Source organism: Hemitrygon akajei, chromosome 4 (assembly GCF_048418815.1).
Source record: "Hemitrygon akajei chromosome 4, sHemAka1.3, whole genome shotgun sequence".
NCBI classification, from domain to species: domain Eukaryota; kingdom Metazoa; phylum Chordata; class Chondrichthyes; order Myliobatiformes; family Dasyatidae; genus Hemitrygon; species Hemitrygon akajei.
In genome coordinates this window covers 181,873,236-181,892,337 of record NC_133127.1, presented here as the reverse complement: position 1 = coordinate 181,892,337, position 19,102 = coordinate 181,873,236, and the positions used below count along the sequence as shown (strand labels likewise).

At 43.4% G+C, this 19,102-nt stretch overlaps 1 protein-coding gene across 3 annotated transcripts in view; it reads right to left on the bottom strand.

Annotated features, from left to right (window-relative positions):
- Positions 1-19,102, bottom strand: part of LOC140727018 (cohesin subunit SA-2) — a 141,857-nt gene that overhangs the window by 51,254 nt on the left and 71,501 nt on the right. For all 3 annotated transcript variants that reach the window (XM_073044174.1, XM_073044172.1, XM_073044175.1), the window contains 6 exons: positions 13,117-13,196; positions 10,444-10,551; positions 7,974-8,088; positions 7,176-7,293; positions 6,986-7,089; positions 1,209-1,301 (listed from right to left, as the gene is read on the bottom strand). In XM_073044174.1, the coding sequence (XP_072900275.1) occupies positions 1,209-1,301; positions 6,986-7,089; positions 7,176-7,293; positions 7,974-8,088; positions 10,444-10,551; positions 13,117-13,196 (618 nt within the window). The remainder of the gene's footprint in view (positions 1-1,208; positions 1,302-6,985; positions 7,090-7,175; positions 7,294-7,973; positions 8,089-10,443; positions 10,552-13,116; positions 13,197-19,102) is intronic.

Sequence of the window (19,102 nt, the reverse complement as noted above, 5' to 3'; positions counted from 1 at the left end):
ATCAGATTCTAGGTTGCAACAGGCTCCAACAGCCTCATAGATCTCAAAGATTCTCATAGATACTAATCAATCAGTCTCATAGATTCGTCCATCTCTATCACACAGTTTGGTTTCCACTGCCCCACTCCCCACGTTCTGAAGACACTAGGGTCAAGCGTTGTTTCTTCTCTTGGGTACTCTGACAGGCCTCAGAGGCAGGAGGTATAGGGAAAGGGTGGGCAGGCTAGAACTTCATTCCTTGGAATGTAGGGGCAACCTTATAGAGGTGCATAAGATCCTGAGGGCACAGGTAAGGTGACTGTCCGCAACCCTTTCTCCTAGGGACAGGGAAACAAGAACAAGCAGGCAAAGGTTTAAGATGAGAAGAGAAAGATTTGAAAGGAGCCTGAAGGGTAACTTGCTCGTGCAGAGGTTCATATATGGAATGAGTTGCCAGAGAAAGTGGCTGAGGCTGATACAACAGCCACATTTGACTATACGACATAGGAGCAGAATTAGGCCATTTCATCATGGCTGATCTATTATCCCTCCTGACCCCATTCTCCTGCCTGCACCCTGTAACCTTTGATGCCCTTACTAATCAAGAACCAATCAACCTCCGCTTTAAAGATAATGACTTGGCCTTCCCAGCCACCTGTGGCAGGGATTTCTACAGATTCACCACACTCTGGCTAAAGGAATTTCTCCTCATCTCTGTTCTAAAGAGACATACTTCTATTTGGAGGTCTTGCCCTCTGGTCCTAGACAATACCTTTCCCCCCAGTCCCTATTGTTTAGAGGGATATGGGACAAATGTGACAAATGAAACCAGCTTAGATAGACACTTTGGTCAGCATGAACGAAGGCCCTGTTCCCATGTTGTATAACACTATGACTAAGGCTCTGGGCCTATGAAGAAATAACTGGCTGCATGCCCTCTGACCTCGACAATTGGCATAGACTCAGCAGGCTAGGGGCCAGTCTGCCCTCTGAACCAAAATAGAGTCACAGCACAGACACAGGCCATTCAGCCTATCCAATCTATGCTGATCATGGCACCCACACAGTTAGTCCCTAATTCCTGCATTCGACCCCATATTCCCTTAAGCTCCGCCCTTCCATGTACCCATTCTTAAATGATGCTGTTGTGTCTGACTCAAGCACTGCCTATCTCATGTCATATACACACTGCCCTCTGTGTGGAAATGAGGTGCGGCCTCCACACAAACCTTAGCCAGCAGCTGTGGAAGTGCCACAATGAAATGTTCCGTGAGCTTTGCTCGATCGTCCGTCTGGGACTTCCTCTCCTTTACCATCTGAACCTAAAGTAGACAACAGATCCTCATTAATTATCATTGTAGCAGGAGTTGTCTAAACAGAGAAAGAATACAGATGCGTGGAGTATGCCTGTTCACAGTCACGAGGAGAGAGCCGTCGGATCTGGTGTGCTCCACCGGGGGGCGCTGTGATGCGGCATCCAGGCTGGGGTCTGTGCTGCCCCCTGGTGTTCGCTCAGCAGACAACAAGCTGTTTTTTAATGGTACTGTATCTTACATGTGCTTGCTGCCTTGTGCATGCTTTGTGCTGTGTGTGACTGATGGGTCTGTGTTTTGCACCTTGGCCCCAGAGTAGCACTGTCTTGATTGCCTGTATTCAAATATGGTTGAATGACAATTAAACATGAATTGAATTGATTTGAATAGAACATAGAACAGTTCAGCCCTTCAGTCCATGATATTGTGCCAACCATTATACCTATTCCAAGATCAACCTAGCATTTCCCTCCACTATTCTTTCATCGATGTGCCTATCTAAGAGTCACTTAAGGGTCCCTAATATATCTAACTCTATCACCACTCATGGCAGTGCAATCCACACACTTTCCACTCTTGGCAGTGTGGAGGATCAGAGGGATCTAGGGGTCCAAGTCCGTAGGATTCTCAAAGCTGCTACGCAGGTTGACTCTGTGGTTAAGAAGGCATACTGTGCATTGGTCTTCGTCAATCGTGGGATTGAATTTAAGAGCCAAGAGGTAATGTTGCAGCTATATAGGACCCTGGTCAGACCCCACTTGGAGTACTGTGCTCAGTTCTGGTCACCTCACTACAGGAAGGATGTGGAAACCATAGAAAGGGTGCAAGGGAGATTTACAAGGATTTTGCCTGGATTGGGGGCACAGAGTCTTACCATTAATACTGTATTTTGCCATCATATTTGACCTACCAAAATGAACCACTTCACACTTATCTGGGTTAAACTCTATCTGCCACTTCTCAGCACAGTTTTGCATCCTATCAATGTCCCGCTGTAACCTCTGTCAGTCCTCCACACTATCCACAACACCCCCAACCTTTGTGTCATCAGCAAACTTACTAACCCATCCCTCCACTTCCTCATCCAGGTCATTTATAAAAATCACCATCTCTCTCTCTCTGCCTCTCACTCGGTGCTGTCAGAGGATGGTGTCAGAGTCTTGGGCCTTGGGCAAGGTTTACCCAATGTGGTTTGTGGATTGGACTCTGTAGTTCATGTTATGATGAGATACAAACACGAGAAAATCTGCAGATGCTGAAAATCCAAAGCAAAACACACAAAATGCTGGAGGAACTCAGCAGGCCAGGCAGCGTCTATGGTAAACAGTAAATAGTCGACATTTTGGGCTGAAGCTTCATCAGGACGCTGATGAAGGGTTTCCATAAGACCATAGACCTTAAGACATAGCAGCAAATTTCGCACATTTGGCCCATCCGGTCTGCTCGACCATTCAATCATGGCTGATCCTTTCTTCCCCCTTCTCAGCCCCACTCTCCACCTTCTGCCCGTAAACTCTGATGCCATGGCCAATCAAGAACCTATACATCTCTGCTTTAAATACACCCAACGACCTGGCCTCCACTGTTCCCTGTGGTAACAAATTCCACAAATTCACCACCCTCTGGCTAAAGAGATTTCTCTGCATCTCTGTTTATGAATGCCCCTCTATCCTGAGGTTATGTCTTCCAGTCCTAGACTCTCCCACCTTGGGAAACGTCCTCTCCACATCTACTCTATCTAGACCTTTCAACATTCGAAAAGTTTCAATGAGATTCCCCCTCATCCTTCTAAATTCCAGTGAGTACAGACCCAGAGCCACCAAAAGTTCCTCATATGATAACCCTTTCATTCCCGGAATCGTCCTTGTGAACCTCCTCTGAACCTTGCCCAATGCCAGAAGATCTTTTCTCAGATAAGGAGACCAAAACTGTTCACAATACTCAAGGGGAGACCTCACCAGTGCTTTATAAAGTCTCAGCATCACATCCCTGCTCTTATAATCTGGACCTCTTGAAATGATTATATTTGCCTTCTTCACCACCAACTAATCCTGCAAGTTAACGCTTAGGGAATCTGCACAAGGATTCCCAAGTCCCTTTGCATCTCAGATTTGCCAAAGTGCATGACCATGCATTTTCCAACATTGTATTTAATTTGCCACTTTCTTGCCCATTCTCCTAATGTCTGTCCTTCTGCAGCCTTCCTGTTTCCTCAACACCATGTGCTTCTCCACCAATCTTCATTTCATCTACAACAAAGCCATCATTGATATACAGCATAAAAATAAGCGGCCCTAACACCAACCCCTGCGGAACACCACTAGTCACTGGCAGCCAACCAGAAAAGGATCCTTTTATTCCCACTCACTGCCTCCTACCAATCAGCCAATGCTCTAATCTTGCCAGTAACCTTCCTGTAATACCATGGGCTGTTAACTTGTAACCTTGTCAAAGGCCTTCTGAAAATCCAAATATACAACATCCACTGCATCCCCTTATCTATCCTACTTATAATCTCCTCAAAGAATTCCAACAGGTTCGTCAAGCAAGATTTTCCCTTAAGGAAACCATGCTGACTTTGTCGTATATTGTCCTGCATCACCAAGTACTCCATAACCTCATACTTAACAACTGACTCCATCATCTTCCCAGTCACTGGGGTCAGGCAAACTGGTCTATAATTTCCTTTCTGTTGCCTTCCTCCTTTCTTAAAGAGTAAAGTGACATTTGCAATTTTCCTGTTCTCCGGAATCATGCCAGAGTCTAATTATTTTTGAAAGATCATTATTAATACCTCCACAATCTCTACCGCTACCTCTTTCAGAACCCGAGGGTGCAGTTCACCTGGTCCAGATGACTTATGTAACCTTGGGTCTTTCAGCTTTTTGAGCGCCTTCTCCCTTGTAATAGTAACTGCACTCACTTCTCTTCCCTCACACCCTTCAACATCTGGCACACTGCTAGTGTTTTCCACAGTGAAGACTGATGCACAATACTCATTTAGTTCATCTGCCATCTCCTTGTCCCCGTTATTATTTCTCCAGCCTCATTTTCTAGCATTCCTATATCCACTCTCAGCTGTCTTTTATTTTTTATTTACTTGAAAAAGCTTTTTTTTTATCCACCTTGATATTGTTTGCTAGTTTGCTTTAATATTTCATCTTTTCCTTCCCAATGATTTTTTTGTGCTTTCTGTAGGTTTATAAAAGTTTCCCAATCCTCTGTCTTCTCATTAATTTTTGCTCTGTTGTATGCACTCTCTTTTGCTTTTACATTAGATTTGACTTTGCTTGTCAGCCACGGTTGTACTAGTTTGCCTTCAGAGTATATCTTTGTTTTTGGAATACATCTATCCTGCACCTTCTTCATTTTCCCCAGGAACTCAAGTCATTGTTGCTCTGTTGTCAGCCTTACCAACATTTCCTTCCAATTTACTTTGGCCAACTCCTCTCTCATACCACTGTAATTTCCTTTACTCCACTGAAATACTGCTGCATCAGACTTTACTTTCTGCCTATCAAATTTCAAGTTGAACTCAATCATATTGTAATCACTGCCTCCTAAGGGTTCCTTTACCTTATGCTCGCTAATCGCCTCCAGTTCATTAAATAACACCAAAACCGGTTTAGCTGATCCCCTGGTAGGCTCAATGACAAACTGTTCTAAAAATCCATCTCAGAGGCATTCAACAAATTCACTCTTTTCAGATCCATTATGAACTTGATTTTCCCAATCTACTTGCATGTTAAAATCTGCCATGACTATCATAACATTGTCCTTTTGACTTGCCTTTTTCTATTCCCCGTTGTATTCTGTAATCCACATCCTAGCTACTGTTTGGAGGCCTGCATATAACTGCCACCAGGGTCTTTTTATCCTTGCAGTTTCTTAGCTCAACCCGCAAGGATTCAACATCTTCTGATCCTCTGTCACATCCAGTAATTTGATGCCATTCTTTACCAGCAGAGCCACGCCACCCACTCTGCCTACCTTCCTGAAACATCAACACGAGGAAATCTGCAGATGCTGGAAATTCAAGGGTCCTGACGAAGGGTCTCGGCCCGAAACGTCGACTGTACTTCTCCCTATAGATGCTGCCTGTCTTGCTACGTTCCACCAGCATTTTGTGTGCGTTTCCTGAAACGTCGACTGTTTACTCCTTTCCATAACTGTTGCCTGGTCTGCTGAGTTCATCAAGTATTTTGTGTGTGTTGCTTATGACGGTTTATGTTTTATGTTTCTTTTTTTTATTGCTATTTGGTGCGATTTTGATCGGGGAGTGAGGACTGGCTCTGTAACCTTCAGTCAACGAAAGACACAGTGCTAAACTGAACTAAACTGATCACCAGGCTAATTCTTAGGATGAGGAAGTTGTTTTATGATGAAGATCTAAAAAAGATGTATCAGTATTCATTAGCGTTTAGGAAGGTGATGTTATTGAAAGAGGTAGAAATCTACAGGAACTTGACACAGTAGATACTGAGATTATTTCCACTACTGGGAGAGCCTCAAATTAGGGAACATTGTTGCAAGATTAGGAAGCAGTTACTTAAAATATGTGTAGGAACAACTTCTCACGGAATAGAGAGACCTTTTGGCCCCACAGATTCCTGGGCTTCAACATCTTGGACTACAGGTGGCCCCCATTTTTCGAACGTTCGCTTTACGATAGCTCGCTGTTACGAAAGACCTACATTAGTGCCTGTTTTCGATAATCAAAGAGGATTTTCGCTTTTACGAAAAAAAGACACCCTCTTTATACGTGTGTTTACCCTGGGAAAGACTACCATGACCGTGAAGCCTTGTGCAGGCAGTTGTGCCTCGCATGCGTGTACGTGGTGATTTTTTTTTCTCCAAATCGATTTTGGCTCTCTGTCTTCCCTATTTTGATAAGTGAAACTACGCCATACATACAATATTTCTACTTTATATAGCTGTGTCTTTATCATATCTTTCCAGCTTTTACTATATGTTAGTGTTATTTTAGGTTTTATGGACTATTTGGTATGATTTGGGAGGTTATTTTTTGGGTCTGGGAACTCTCAAGAATTTTTCCCATATAAATTAATGGAAATTGCTTCTTCGCTTTACGACATTTCGGCTTACGACTGGTTTCAAAGGAACTCTCTACCTTTGGATAGCGGGGAAAACCTGTATCCACCTTGGGCCAAACATATTAATGCAATCACAGTGGGGGCTCTACTTCATTAGGAGTTCCAGGAGATTTGGTTTGTCACCAAAGACTGTTGCAAATTTCTACAGATGTACCGTGAAGAGAATTCTGACTGCTTGCATAACCACATGGTATAGAGGCTCCAAAGCACAGAGGCTGGAGACTCAGCCAGCTCCATCTCCACCACCTATACATTTCAAAAGGAAGGCAGCATCCACCATCCACCATTAGGAACCTTCACCAGCCGAGACCAGCCCTCTGCTCGTTACTCCTATCAGAGAGGAGGTACAGGAGCCTGAACACCCACACTCCATGTTTCAGAAACAGCTTCTCCTCTACCATCAGATTTCTGAACAGTCCATGACCCATGGTCACTATTCATCTTCGGTACTATTTATTTTTTTATATTGCAATTCACAGTCATTCTTTTATGTCTTACACTGTAGTGCTACCACAAAACAATAAACGTCACGGTATGCGTCAGTGATGATAATTCTATTCGGGTTCTGAAGAGACTAACCTTCTTTCCCAAGCACCTGCCACCAGGAGGGAGGCCATCTGCCGCCTGCCGGATCGAGCTCAGCATGATCTCCACCAGCCCCTTCTTCTGTAGGTTAGAGAAACCTGGAAGACAGCAGAACCTCAAGAGTAACAATGCTTTCGGAACGACCGCAATGACCTGAGAACTGGCCCTTACACAACTTCCTCACCTTTCTCTCCCACACTGCCATCTTTCAACAGTATCGCCGTCATGGACTCCCAGTCCTTCAGTAGGAACGCTGAGTGATCCCAGAGGCTGTCGACGAGGTAGGCTGAATGGGTGTACCCCTGAAGGGAATACATGGTAACAAGGAGTTTACGGGTGTGATCTTCAAACTGAGACCTTGTCCTTAAAGCAGGACCCCATAAGACGAATCTACGGCACACCTGTCCAAGATGGCATGTACCAAGAATTTTGTAGGCGTGTGTTATACAGCACTATCTATCAATTCTTTAAATCCCACTCATTTACAGTGCCTCAGTAAAGCAGCCAACAGAATCAAAGGTCCCACTTCTCTTTTCTCCCCTCTTCCACTGGGCAGAAGGTACAAAAGCCTGAAAACATGCACCACTTGGCTCAAGAACTCTTCTACCCCACTATTATAAGACAATTGAAAGGTTCCCTCGATAGACTCCTGACCTCACGATCTCATTATGATGTTGCACCTTATTGTTTACCTGAACTGCACTTGCTCTGCGACTGTTATATTTTACTCAGCATTGTTATTGTTTTACCTTGTCCTACCCGTGTGCTGTGTATTCATGTCATCTGTATGAGCAGAATACAAGATAAGCTTTTCACTGCGTTTCGGACATGGTATAACAATACACCAATTCTAATTCCAGTTCCGTTCTGTAGGTAGAGATGGCATCGCAATCAACACAACTCACACTTCAGTAGACGTGACTCTCAATCCTTTCCCCAGTATGATACTTAATCCTATAATACGGCCAAATGTTAATCCCACCTCACTCTCCAGATAGAAGTTCACCAGAGTCTTTAAGTGGCTGATGTTACAGGCGCCACTCTCCTTTCTCTCAGTCAATTCATCTTGAAATTCAGAATCCTGACTGCAAAACAACCTGAAAAACAAACATTTCCTATGATTAGAGGGTCTCAGGTTTCTTTGTCAAAAAAGCAACATTTATAGGATTGTCAAAGCAGCATGGTAGCGTAGTGATTTGCGTACCATCATTCCATAGCAGTGACCGGAGGTTCAATGTCACCACTATCTGTGTTCTCCCTGGAACCACGTGGGCTTTAGAACATTGAACACTAAACCACAGTTCAGGGTCCTGCAGCCCACAACATCATGCCAAACTCTTAACCTTTTCTAAGATCTTACATAGATCTACATAGCCCTCCATTTTTCTATTATCCATCAAAGGGTTTCCTAAATGTCCTTAATATCTGCCTCTGCCACCATCCCTGGCAGGGCATTTCACACACCCACAACTCTCAGTGCAGAGAACTTAACTCTGAACTCCTCGCTATACTTTCCTCCAATCACCTTAAAATTATGCCCCGGGTATTAGCCATTTCCATCGTGGGACAAAAGTCTCTGGCTGTTCCACTCTAGCACTGCCTCTCATCATCTTGTACACCTCTCGTTTTCTTTCACTCTGAAGAGGAAGGCCTTAGTGCACTCAGCCTATCATAAGACATGCTGTCTAATCCAGGCAACATCCTGGTCAAACTACTACATCCTTCCCTTACTGGAGTGACCAGAACTGAGCACAACGTTCCAAGTGTGGTCTAACCAGGGTTTTATAGAGCTGCAACAGTAACTCACGACACTTGAAATCAATCCCTGAAATACTGAAGACCAACATACCATACACCTTCCTAACCACCCTATCAACCTGCACAGCATCTTTGAGGGATCTATTGACATGGACCCGAAGATCCCTCTATTCCTCCCCCCGCCAAGAATCCTGCCATTAACCCTGTATTCTGCCTTCAAATTTGACCTTTCAATGTGAATCATTTCATAGCCTCCAGGTTGAACTCCATCTGCCACTTCTCTGCTCACTGTGCATCCTGTCAATATCCTGTTGCGTCCTACGACAACCTGACTCAATCCCACCAGCCTTCATGTCATCTGCAAACTTACTAAACCACCCTTGCACTTCTTTATCCAAGTTATTTATAAACATCATAAAGAGTAGGTGTCCCAGAACAGATCCCTGTGGAACACCCCTGTCACTGATCTCCAGACAGAATCCAGGGGCAAGCCAATTCTGAATCTACCCAACCAAGTTTCCCTGGATCCCATGCCTACAGACTTTCTGAGTAAGACCACCATGGGAAAACTAATCAAATGCTTTACTAAAATCCATATACATCACATCCACTGCTCTGCTTTCATCGGAGTACTTTGCCACATCCTCAAAGAATTCAGTCAAGCTCATGAAGCATGATCTGTCCCTCACTAAGCCATGCTGACTATCCCTAATCAATCCTGTCTCTAAGAGCTTTCTCTAATAACTTGCCCACCACTAAAGTACGATTCACTGGTCTAAAATTCCCAGGGCTATCCCCACTCCCTTTCTTGAACAAAGGAATAGTATTTGAAACCCTCCAATCAGCTGGTGCTACTCCTGTGGCCAATGAGGACGCAAAGATACTGCAGGGTGTTCCAGATTTCTCCCATATCCCAAATACATGTGGCTTAGTAAGTTAATCGGTCACATGGGTATAACCAGGTGGCACCGGCCCATTGGACTCGAAGGACCTGTTAATGCGCTGTTTCTTTAAATAAATTAATTTCATTAAATGCACTCATAAGACCATAAGACATAGGAGCAGAATTATCGAGTCTGCTCCTCCATTCCATCACGGCTGATTAATTATCCCTCTCAACCCCATTCTCCTGCCTTCTCCCGGTAACCTTTGATGCCCTTACTAATCAATAATCTAACAACTGCATTTTTAAATATACCCAATGACTTGGCCTCCACAGCTGTTTCTGGCAATAAATTCCACAGATTCACAATACTCCGGTTAAAGAAATTCTTCCTCATCTCTGTTCTCAATGAACATCCCTCTAATTCTGAGACAGTACCCTCTGGTCCTAAACTCTCTAACAAAAGGAAATATCCTCCCAACATCCACTCTATCTAGGCCTTTCAACATTTGATAAGTTTCAATGAAATGGCCCCTCATTCTTCTAAAAATCAGGAATTGGAATTCATGGATTCTTGAACTCAAGGGAGAAAGAGGTTAGAACTGGAATGGTAGAACAGGGTCCACTGTGTACTAGGAGTTGAAGCAAGCTGGGAATTACATTGCCTCATCTGTTCCTGTTGGCTTGGAACCTCTGGTTCCCATGATCACTTCTTTCTCCGTGGCCTCTCCTCTCCTATGAATGACCAATGCGAAAACAGAATGAGATGTTCTGGCCCCTCATCGGGCTCATTGAGAAGATCCATACTTACTTCCTATGCAGGAATTCTCCAGCGGCCACAGCAACGGGCCTGTGTGCCGAGTACACAAAATGGTAGAGCTGCTCGCAGTCTACTGAAGTCAATGCATCTTCGCAGTTCCTACAGAAAATCATGAACAGAGAAGTGCCAGTGTTTTAATCTCAGTTTTGAGTACAGTGCTCCAACATTTTTATGACCATTGCAACGTTTCCTCTCTGTTCCGACAACGGACCTTCAACCTGAAACATTCTGTTTCTCTTTCCACAAATGCTGCCTGACCTGAATTCTTCCAGCAATTCTTGTTTTTATTTCAGACTTCCCAGCATCCATCTTTATTTTTATTTACACCAACTACCTCATTAACCATTTCCTTTAAGACCCTGGGACACATGATCTTGTTGGTTCCCAATTCCAACAATTTCCTCAGCATCTCTATCAGAGTGATTCCAATTGTCCCAAGTTCTGCCCTTCCAATTCATGACTTAAAGCATTTCCAGAACGTTGCTTGTATGCTATATGTGAAGACTGATGCAAAATACTTCATAATTCTCTATTATTAATTCTCCATAAGAACAAGCTTCACATTGTAAATTCTCTTTTTGATATCTTACACTCTGATTTTTTTTCAACTCTAGCTAACTTTCCTGACTGGATTTGACCTCTGATCCCTGGAATAATCAGTGTAGGATGCTGGACTGTTACTCCACTCCTCTAAAGCTACTGCTGTTAGTGCAACCTAGTGTTACATAATGGGAAGGAATGAGAGTGCCTTAATCTGTTAAGAGTCTAGGATAAAATTGAATGGTCAGGCATTCAATTTTAATTCAATTCAGTCAACTGCATTTCTACAGGATAGAAGGGAATGGAAGCTATTTTGAACAAATGGACCTTATCATGAGCAAGAACATATTGATATTGAGTTATGAGCTAGAACTAATTGGTAAGTGTTACATATCATTGAAAAAGTAAGCAACTTCTATTGATGCACCAGAGAAAGCATCCTATCTGGATGTGTCATGGATTGGTACGGGAACTGCTCAGCACGTGACTGCAAGAAACTGCAGAGAGTAGTGGACAAAGCTCATAGAAACCAGCCTCCCCTCCCCCTCCATAACTCTGTCTTTAGGTCAGTAAAAAAGCCAGCATATTGAAAGACCCCACCCCACTCTCTCCCCCCCTTCCCTCATGCACAACTTACAAAAGACTGAAAGAACGGTCTGTAATGCCCTGCCTCACATGGTTCATAGTTTTTCTCTGTTATGCTCTCCTGTTCTCTGTGTAAGCTGCTTGTCTGGGTTACTGTTGGAGATGAGAGATAGGAGAAACGTGTGCCATCCTATTGGGATGAACGGATTCAGGGGAAGTTTCACTGCTGAGGGACACTAAGGTTGGGCTTGGGGTTTTTTTGAGAGGGAAGAAGAGAGAAGACGCCAGAGAGAAGAGGTTGGAGGAGACGACCCAGAGTGGGGTCATGGTTCGATGAAGCCCGGGGAGATCGAAGGAGGATCAGCGAAGGGGAAACCCTGAGCTCCAACTTGTGCACATTAGACTGTTTCATTAAAATGGGCCCTTTTCTTTTTTTTTGCTTTTTCTTTACTAACCCTTTAGTCAAATTAAGAATTATAAAGCTAAATCTTTTAATCGTATGCAGTGTACTGTCTGTTAATTTGTGGTACTTATTTGTAAAAGGGTAACAAATCATGCAGCACCCACACAAACGGGGGGATTTTGGGGGGGGGGCCTGCACCTCAATCTCCCACGTTTGGAGAGTGTCTTCCTTAGACTTACGCAGCCGACAGAACCAGCTCAAGAACAGCTTTGACCCCGGTGCTAAATGACTACTGAATGATTCCTATTGGGACTCTTGACCTCACCATCTACCTTGTTAGGATCCTGCACTTTATTGTCTACCTGCACTGCACTTTCTTTGGCCCTGTTACACTTCATTCTACATTTTTATTGTTTTGCCTTGTTCTACCTCAATGATGATCTGATCTGTATGAACAGTACGCAAGTCAAGCTTTTTTACCGCACCTGCGTACATTCGACACTAACAAACCAATTCCAATTCTAATTGTGCAAATCCCAAAATATTCCCATTCCTGTTCCAATGTGCCTTGTGCCAAGATGAGGCTATCCTCAAGGTAGCGGAGCAACATCTGATATTCCATCTGAGTACCCTCCGACCGGATGGCATGAATATCAATTTCTCCACCCTCTTCTCTTCACCTCTCTGACCGTTCACTTCTTCTCACCTGCCTATTACTTCCTCTGGGTCCCCTCCTGCTCCCCTTCTCCTATCATCCACTCTCCACGCCTGTCAGATACTTTCTTCCCCAGCCCTTGACCTTCCCCACCCACCTGACTTTGCCTAACACCTCCAGCTAGCCTCTTTCCCTCTCCCCCCCCCCCAACGTTTCACTCTGCCATCTCCACTCTTCCCTCTCAGTCCTGAAGAAGGGTCTCGGCCTGAAACACCGATTGTTTACTCTTTTCCATAGATGTTGCCTGGCCTGCTGAGTTCCTGTAGCATTTTGCATGTGATGCTTTGGATTTCCAGCATCTGCAGATTTTCTCATACTTGTGAAATCCCAAAATGGTTAGGATCACTATTATTCCAAAGGTGCTGACATAATTGGGAAAATCCCCATTTTATCAGAAAACAATAAGGAGGCAATTACTCACTCCAACATGAGAGTTAACACCTTAATTGCTTGTACAGCTACTTCACTTTCAGTGTCCAGAGTCATTGATTTGATTCTGTCCTGTTGGAAAGGAAAAGGACACGGTGTGGTTAGGAGATTTCAAATAGTTAAACTGGGCCCCACTCACTAAAAAGAGCAGTGGATATGACCGCCACACTTGTGATTACATTTGTAATATTTTACTGTTCAAATAATAATTCAAGAATTGCAGTAATCCAATCAGTGGCGTTATGTTTTGTAACTCATAAACATGAAGCTAATTGAAATAAAAAATATGGAAGTCCAGAATGCATTCACGTTAGTTTCGTTTTTACTTTTAGCAAGGCATGCACTCATGACGTGGTGGCATTATGACGAATGCCATTTACGTACTTTTACAACAAACCCATAATTATTTATTTAAATAAGAATGCTTAATCAAACAATATATTTACATTATTACTCAAATCTTACTGAAATATTAAATACGCAACAAGTGGCCAGCCGATTAGATACAGGAATGGAACTCAGTGTGGCCTTCTTCCCATCCATTTCAAGGCTTGATGTGCTGTGTACTCATAAATGTTCTTCTGCACATCACTGTTGTAACTTGTGGTAATGTGTGTTACTGTCAACTTGAACCAGTCTGACCTCCCTCATTAACAAAGTCTTTTCACCAGCAGAACTGCCACACACTTTTTTTTTGTTTTTCGGACCACTCTCTCCCAACATCAGGGCAGTCTCAAGCAAATGCTCACAGCCCATTGGCACAGGGGATATTAACATCTTATCCTGTGCTTTCTTGATTTTTGTGAACTCTAGATTCTGTTGTGTGTAAAAATCCCAGGAGATCAGTAGTTTCTGTAACCAACAATAATTCTATGGTCAAAGTCAGTAATAGAACAGTACAGCACTGGAAGAGGCCATTCAGCCCACAATGCTGTACTGTTCCAATTAAATTAGTAATCAAATGAGCAAACTAACTAATCCACTCTGTCTATACAATATCCATATCTATCCCTTTTTACACTCCCTGTGTAAAAACTAGCCCTTCACATCTCCTTTGAAATTAACCCCTTTCATCCTAAAAGCATGCCCTCTGATATTAGACATTTCAACCCTGGGAAAAAGATATTATCTTTCTACTCTATTTATGCTTCTCATAATCTTATAAACTTCTATCAGGTCTCCCTTCAGCCTCCGCCGCTGTAGAGAAAACAACTTAAGTTTGTAAAAAACACAAAATGCTGGCAGAACTCAGCAGTCCAGACAGCATCTATGGGAGGAGGTAATAACGACGTTTCGGGCCGAAACCCTTCATCAGGAGGGGAACCCCATAGATGCTGTCTGGCCTGCTGAGTTCTGCCAGCATTTTGTGTTTTTTATTTATTTCCAGCATCTGCAGATTCACTCATGTTAACTTTAAGTTTGTCCAACCTTTTGTTATAGCAGGTGCACTCTAATCCAGGCAGCATCCTAGTAAACCTCATCTGCACTCTCTCTAAAGACTTGACATCCTTCCAATAATGGGGTGACCAGTACTGCATGCAATACTCCAGATGCAGCCTGACTAGAGTATTACAAAGCTGCAGCATAACTTGCAGACTCCTGAATTCAGTGCCTCAACTAACAAAGGCAAGCATATTATATACCTTCTTAACTACCCTGTCAACTTGGGTAGCCACTTTCAGGAAGCTCTGAACTTGGACTGCAACGACACCCTGCTCTTCAACATTGTTAGTCTTTCCATTAACAGAGTCCTGTCTCTTTACGTTTGACCTACTAAGGTGCAACACTTCACATTTGTCTGGGTTAAACTCCATCTGCCTATACCTGCAACTGGCCTATACCTCACTGTATTCTGGGCCAGTGTTATAAGCTATCCACAACACCACTAATCTGAAAACTTACTAAGCCACCCACTTACAATTTCATCCAGGTCACTTACAAACATCACAAGCAGCAGAGGTCCCAGTACAGAGCCCTGCGGAACACCACGAATCAGACTAGTGTATTTAATATTTCAGTAGTACTTGAGTAATCTTTGATTAAGCATCCTTGTTCATTTAAATAATTCATAACGGGTTATATGTAAAAATGCATGAATCACACACGGCATGATGCCACCATAGGATATGTGCATGCCTCAAAAGACAAAATTAAACTTGCATCTTTCGGGTCTCTTGTTTTCCTTTGAATTAGTTTAATGTTTTTAAAGTTACAAAAGAAACCCAGACCTCCAGTTAGACTAAGTTCCTTTGACCACTATCCACTGTTTTCTGCAGGAAAGCCAGTTCTGAATCCAAATGACCGATTCACAATGGATCCCATGCATCTTCATCTTCCAGACGAGCCTCCTATGAGGGAACTTGACAAACACCTTACTAAAATCCATTTAAACAACATCCACAGCTCTACCTTCATCAATCACCTTGATGAGTCACCTCGTCAAAACAACTCAATCAAGTTAGTAAAACACAACTTGCCCCACACAAAGACGTGCTGGCTCTCCTTCATTAAGCCGTGGTGTTCCAAATGCTCATAAACCTTATCCCTAAGCTCTCCAGTAACTTCCCCTATCACTGATGTAAGACTCATCAGTCTATAGTTTCCAGAATTATTCCTGGCTCCCTTCTTGAATAACGGAACAGCATTAGATCACAATTCTTCCCCTTTCTGCTGATCGGTCTGAACAACAACTGAACCTCTTGGCCATACCGGCGTGCTTTTAGTCATCAAGTAGCTGACACATGATTGGTTGATTAGATATTTGCATTAACAAGCAGGTGTACAGGTGTACCTAATGAAACGGCCACTGAGTGTATTAACTGCTTTTTAAACACACTTATACTATAGATCATGTGAAGCTCTTGAACAGATTAATTATTGTATGCACTAACATATACTAGGGTCTGTCAGTTAAATAACCCAGTACACAGGCCTGCACACATCGACACAACACTGGTTTTGAAAAATCTAACAAACTCCCATCTAGACACCGCTTTCAGGACAGAAAACCTCCCTTCACAGATATGTTATCAGAAAGAGTATGACTGAGTTGCATAAGGAAATATAGTGACAGACAGATTCAGGAGTTAAGTTTAATGGGTCAGGAAGAACTAAAGGAGAAAAAGGAGGAAGTTCCAGAGCTTAGGGTTCAGTCCCCCAGCTCTGGAGATGTTAAGTTTAAGACGACTAGGAGAGTTCCAAGGCTGGAGGAGAATTGCGCTGGAATCAAAGATAGCTTCCACTCTAGTTTTGTGGGTTCTCATATGGATTTTGAGGTCAACATGGGATCCACATACACTTCCACAGAACGGGGAGGGTTATGGGTAGCTTGTGTGGTAGGCTGCTCCTTCCTCTGCTAATGCAGCTCTACCTGCTCCCACTACAAGATCTTAAACTTCCCAAAACCATCTCCATTTTCACTGACTAGAGGATTCTAAGGGTCAGTGCATCCATTGAGTTACAGTCATTGTGCACTCCATTGAGTTACAGTGTGCAAATTGGCTTCTTTGTCATCCTGTCTACATGCGATTTCACTTTCTGCGAACCATGCACTTGAAGGCCAGTGGCCTACCCAATAGAGTCAACTGGGTGAATTCAAAGAAAAGAAGGAGCTGACTCTAGAGGGATTTGGCTCAACTGCCACACCACACTCGAGAAACTTCACCATAAAAATGGGATTATCTCTGGTATCCAGGGTAACTGGATTATCCCTAGTGTCCAGGCCCATCATTACTCTCATTCAGCCAAAACAATAATCAGCACATTATCTGATTGATATTACAGTGAGATTTTGCTGTATGCAAATTTTCTGCTCTGCTTGGAGCTCAACAGGTCAGGCAGAGTCCATGGAGAGGAATAAACAGTCGACAATTCAGGTTGAGATCTTTCATCAGGACCTGATCAGACCTTCATCAGGAAGGGTCTGATGAAGGGTCTTAGCCTAAAACTTCAACTGTTTATTCCTCTCCATAGATGCTGCCTGAGCTGCTGAGTTCCTCCAGCATTTTGTATGTGGTACTCTGGGTTTTATCATCTGCAGAATCTCCTGTGTTTATGACTCTCTGCTATTTTTCCTACTTTACAACTCAAATTATATTTTACAAATCTAATCAACTAAGAAGTACTCAAGAGTGGACATAGAACTCATTATGTCAATACAAATCTTTCCACAACTTGCTACTTGGTAGCATTCGAATTTGGAGATCTGTAGGACTTGGTTTTTCCCACACAGAGGGTGGTGCAACATGAGGAGGTGTTAGAGGTGGGTACAGTTACACTTAAAAGGCCGGAGACACAAGGGACTGCAGATGCTGGAATCTGGAGCATAAAACAAGCGATAGAAGTAGCAAAGTTTTAAAATGGCTGTCAGACGACAGAAATTAAACATCACATCAATCTTCCCATAGATAAGGCCAATTGCATCACATCTTATTCAAATGATGTCTTATTTCTCGAAGGTAATGGCAAATACTGTGCTTTTTAATTTCAACTGTAGTAAGTGAAGCAGGCTCTTTTTTCCTGATGGCTGAATGAGTTTTTATACTACTTAACATTAAGCTGGTGACCTGTGTATGCTTTACTAGAAAGTTATTCAATCTCTAATGCTGCAGATATGTGGAGTTTTCAAAACTAATGGTTGCCAAGCATTGTAAGCTGCTTTGAACAAAGTTGTTTAAAATACTGTCTAACCGGTCTTTCATTTCTCATTACATATTTTATGTGTGAATTTCTCCATTTAATTTGCACCTTGTATGCTAACTGGGAGAAAGTAACCAAAAATACCAAGGCTTTGTATCAGTGGGTAGGAATTTAGTTTTATGACTAGAAGTCGGAGGCCCAGAGGCAGCCTGTTCTGGGTCGGAGGCCAGTCTGTATGGGTGAGAGTGCAGGGGGGTTGGAGCATGAGAAAGGGGCTGTTTTGCTGCTGTTGGCATTTATGTTGTTCTGCCAGGAATGTGTGGCAACACTTGTGGGATGCCCCCAGCACGCTAACACAAACAACACACTTCAGTCTTTCGATGTACGTGTGACAAATAATTAAAAATCAAACAAACTGCTGGAACAGCTCAGTGGGTCGAGCAGCATCTGCGGGGAGAAAAGAACTGTCACCAGGATCGTCCTCCTGCAGGGTTTTACCTCGAAACATCGACAGCTCCTTTCCACCCTCAGACGCTGCTCAACCCATGAGCTTCTCCAGTGGATCGTTTGTTGCTTATGTTTAAAAAAAACATTTAGACAGGTACAGTACAGTGCAAAAGTCTTCGACACCCTAGCTATATACATGTGCCTAAGACTTTCACACAGAACTGTATGGGGATAAAAAAGTTTCATAAGAATATGGGCCAAATGCAGGCAAATGGGATTAGCACAGCTAGACATCCTGCTAGGCATGGATGAGTTAGGCCGAAGGACCTGTGTAAGTGCTGTCTCTTCTCTCCTCTTCTCCGGTTGTCCATCGGAATCCGATGACGATGTCCACTCCTTTAGCGGTGAGATCTTTGATGACTATACAGTCCTAGCCTGGACCCACAAGTTCTATTGCAGGTGGGACATGTGTATGTGGTAGTGGTGGTAGTGATGGCAACCATGGCTGCATTTCTCCTGGCTCTCTTCTGGTTGTTCTTTCCATCTCCAGAATACGAACCCCATCCCTACACAGCTGTCGCCAAGTGTTACGGTCAGCTGCAACATCCAGGTCTGATCTTGCACTTCCTTAAAGCATTCTTCATCTGATCCTTATAGCGCTTCTTCGACCCTCCAGCTGAGTGTCGACCATGATAATGCTGGGTGATCATGCCCTCAATACTTCTGCAGTTGGTCTTAACAAGTATTTCAGTGAGAGGCACCCACTCACGCCAAGTAATTCCCAGGATGCGCTGAAGGCAGCTTATGTGGAAGCGCTCCAAGGACTTGATGTGACAGCTGTAGGTTACCCAAGCTTCACAGCTATAAAGGAGGGTGGTGACAGACCGCTTGGT